Below are 1,563 nucleotides of genomic sequence, written 5' to 3'. Positions count from 1 at the left end.
GGTAAAGCGTTAGCACGCATCACTTTCCTTTTATTAATTATTTTTTTAAAATTGAAAGGAAAAGCTAGATACTATTTAAACATTAAAAAAAATGTAATTCATAGCAAATAACAATCTACGTATTTAACCTTTAACTTCGCGCTAGATGAATTTGTTTACGAGAAGTGTTCTTTTTAAAGGAAGACAGAAAAGCGTTCTATTATGAAATTAGCATCGCAAATCACCCCCACCCCCCGCCCGTTTTAATATGAACACAGAAAGAAAGTAAATAAGGAGATTCCCGTATTGCTCGGTTCGTTGCGTTCTTGGAAAGCATAAGGTAAACTCGAAACTTCAATTATAAATGCCGGACACTTTTATGCTTTCCACGGGGTTTTCGAGAACACCCCGGGCACCGAATGGGAAAGCATAGCGAGATCTTCACGTGCTTCCATCTATCGCGGTCTTCCCCCATTTTCAGCCCCAACGCTCCACCAGCATCCCCCTTGTACAGATCTTAGATATCGAGCTCATACGTCAGATATTCTTTTATATCGGTTACTGTCCTCCTTTCCCGCGTCCTACGTCGACCGATTCGTAGGGTCTCGTGAAAAATGCACGCGAAAGACGTCCGTTATGTAAGCGACACCGGCGCGCGACACATCTCGCACATATTTCTACGCTTAACAACATTTTTAGGTCGTACTGATTATCGACAACAAACGTTCCCCGGTCTATTTCCTACTTTCTTTTTCCATTCAGTTCGCTTCGATATATTCGACATAATAACGGAAACTTACTGTCGGTGGAGAAATGATCAGCCGCCGCGAGGTAGCCGAATATAGCCAGCGAATGCAGCAGCGAAAGTACCAGCAGACGACAGCTTCGCCCCATAACAACCCTCTTTCGTCGCACACCCGTCTGCTTCGTATCTTCCACCACCACTGTTTCCACCACTACACACCGTCCCAGTGATTTTCGATATTCGTCGTCCGTTCGTAACCGATACGATCGCGATTTTCTCCGTGTATCCGGTGACTTTGACAACCGGCGAGCCGGGGGGATCGATCAACAACAACAACAACAACAATCCTCGCTCGCGACGTACTGACCGATTACCATTAATGTTCTAGCGAGACCACGCGGTTTCTCTATTCTGCATCGGCCGAGTCACAGATCTTCAATCGTGTACGTGCAAACAGCCGACAATTGAGAGTGGCTGCGTGCTCGAGTACAGAATAAAAAGTGCACTCCACGAAGTGGTTGAGACTGGCAGGCCCGCCCCGTGTGCGAGCACCTTCGGTCCTTCGTGTCACTCGCTGTATATCTCTTACTCCCTCTGTTCTTCCATCCTTCTCGCGCGTTATACGTACACGTCGTCCTTTCTTCCTCCTGCGCAGCCGCTCTGTTTCTCTCCTCTGTACGGAAACGTACCTCCTTCTCTCTTTTTCTTTCCCTCTCCCGGGCGAGACGGGGCGACCACTGATTCTGACGCACCGATATCGCGCCACCTGCGCGCGCAGGTGCTCCTTCTTCCTTTCCTTTCTTCCCTTCTCTCTCTTTCTCCCTTCTTCCCTTGCTAAA

At 47.7% G+C, this 1,563-nt stretch overlaps 1 protein-coding gene across 7 annotated transcripts in view; it reads right to left on the bottom strand.

Moving 5' to 3' along the window:
- The window catches only part of LOC128893885 (low-density lipoprotein receptor-like), a 61,207-nt gene extending 59,966 nt beyond the window's left edge, over positions 1 to 1,241 (bottom strand). For 3 of the 7 annotated variants that reach the window (XM_054155196.1, XM_054155195.1, XM_054155198.1), the window contains exon 1: positions 780 to 1,241. In XM_054155196.1, the coding sequence (XP_054011171.1) occupies positions 780 to 873 (94 nt within the window). In that variant the 5' untranslated portion in view covers positions 874 to 1,241. The remainder of the gene's footprint in view (positions 1 to 779) is intronic. The other 4 variants (XM_054155200.1, XM_054155199.1, XM_054155201.1 and 1 more) reach the window with 3 other exon arrangements.
- Between the last annotated feature and the right edge of the window lie 322 nt (positions 1,242 to 1,563).

The sequence above is a fragment of the Hylaeus anthracinus genome, unplaced genomic scaffold (assembly GCF_026225885.1).
Source record: "Hylaeus anthracinus isolate JK02 unplaced genomic scaffold, UHH_iyHylAnth1.0_haploid 3, whole genome shotgun sequence".
Lineage (NCBI taxonomy): Eukaryota > Metazoa > Arthropoda > Insecta > Hymenoptera > Colletidae > Hylaeus > Hylaeus anthracinus.
Note: the sequence above shows the minus strand (reverse complement) of the source record. Positions and strands in the feature narration are given on the sequence as shown.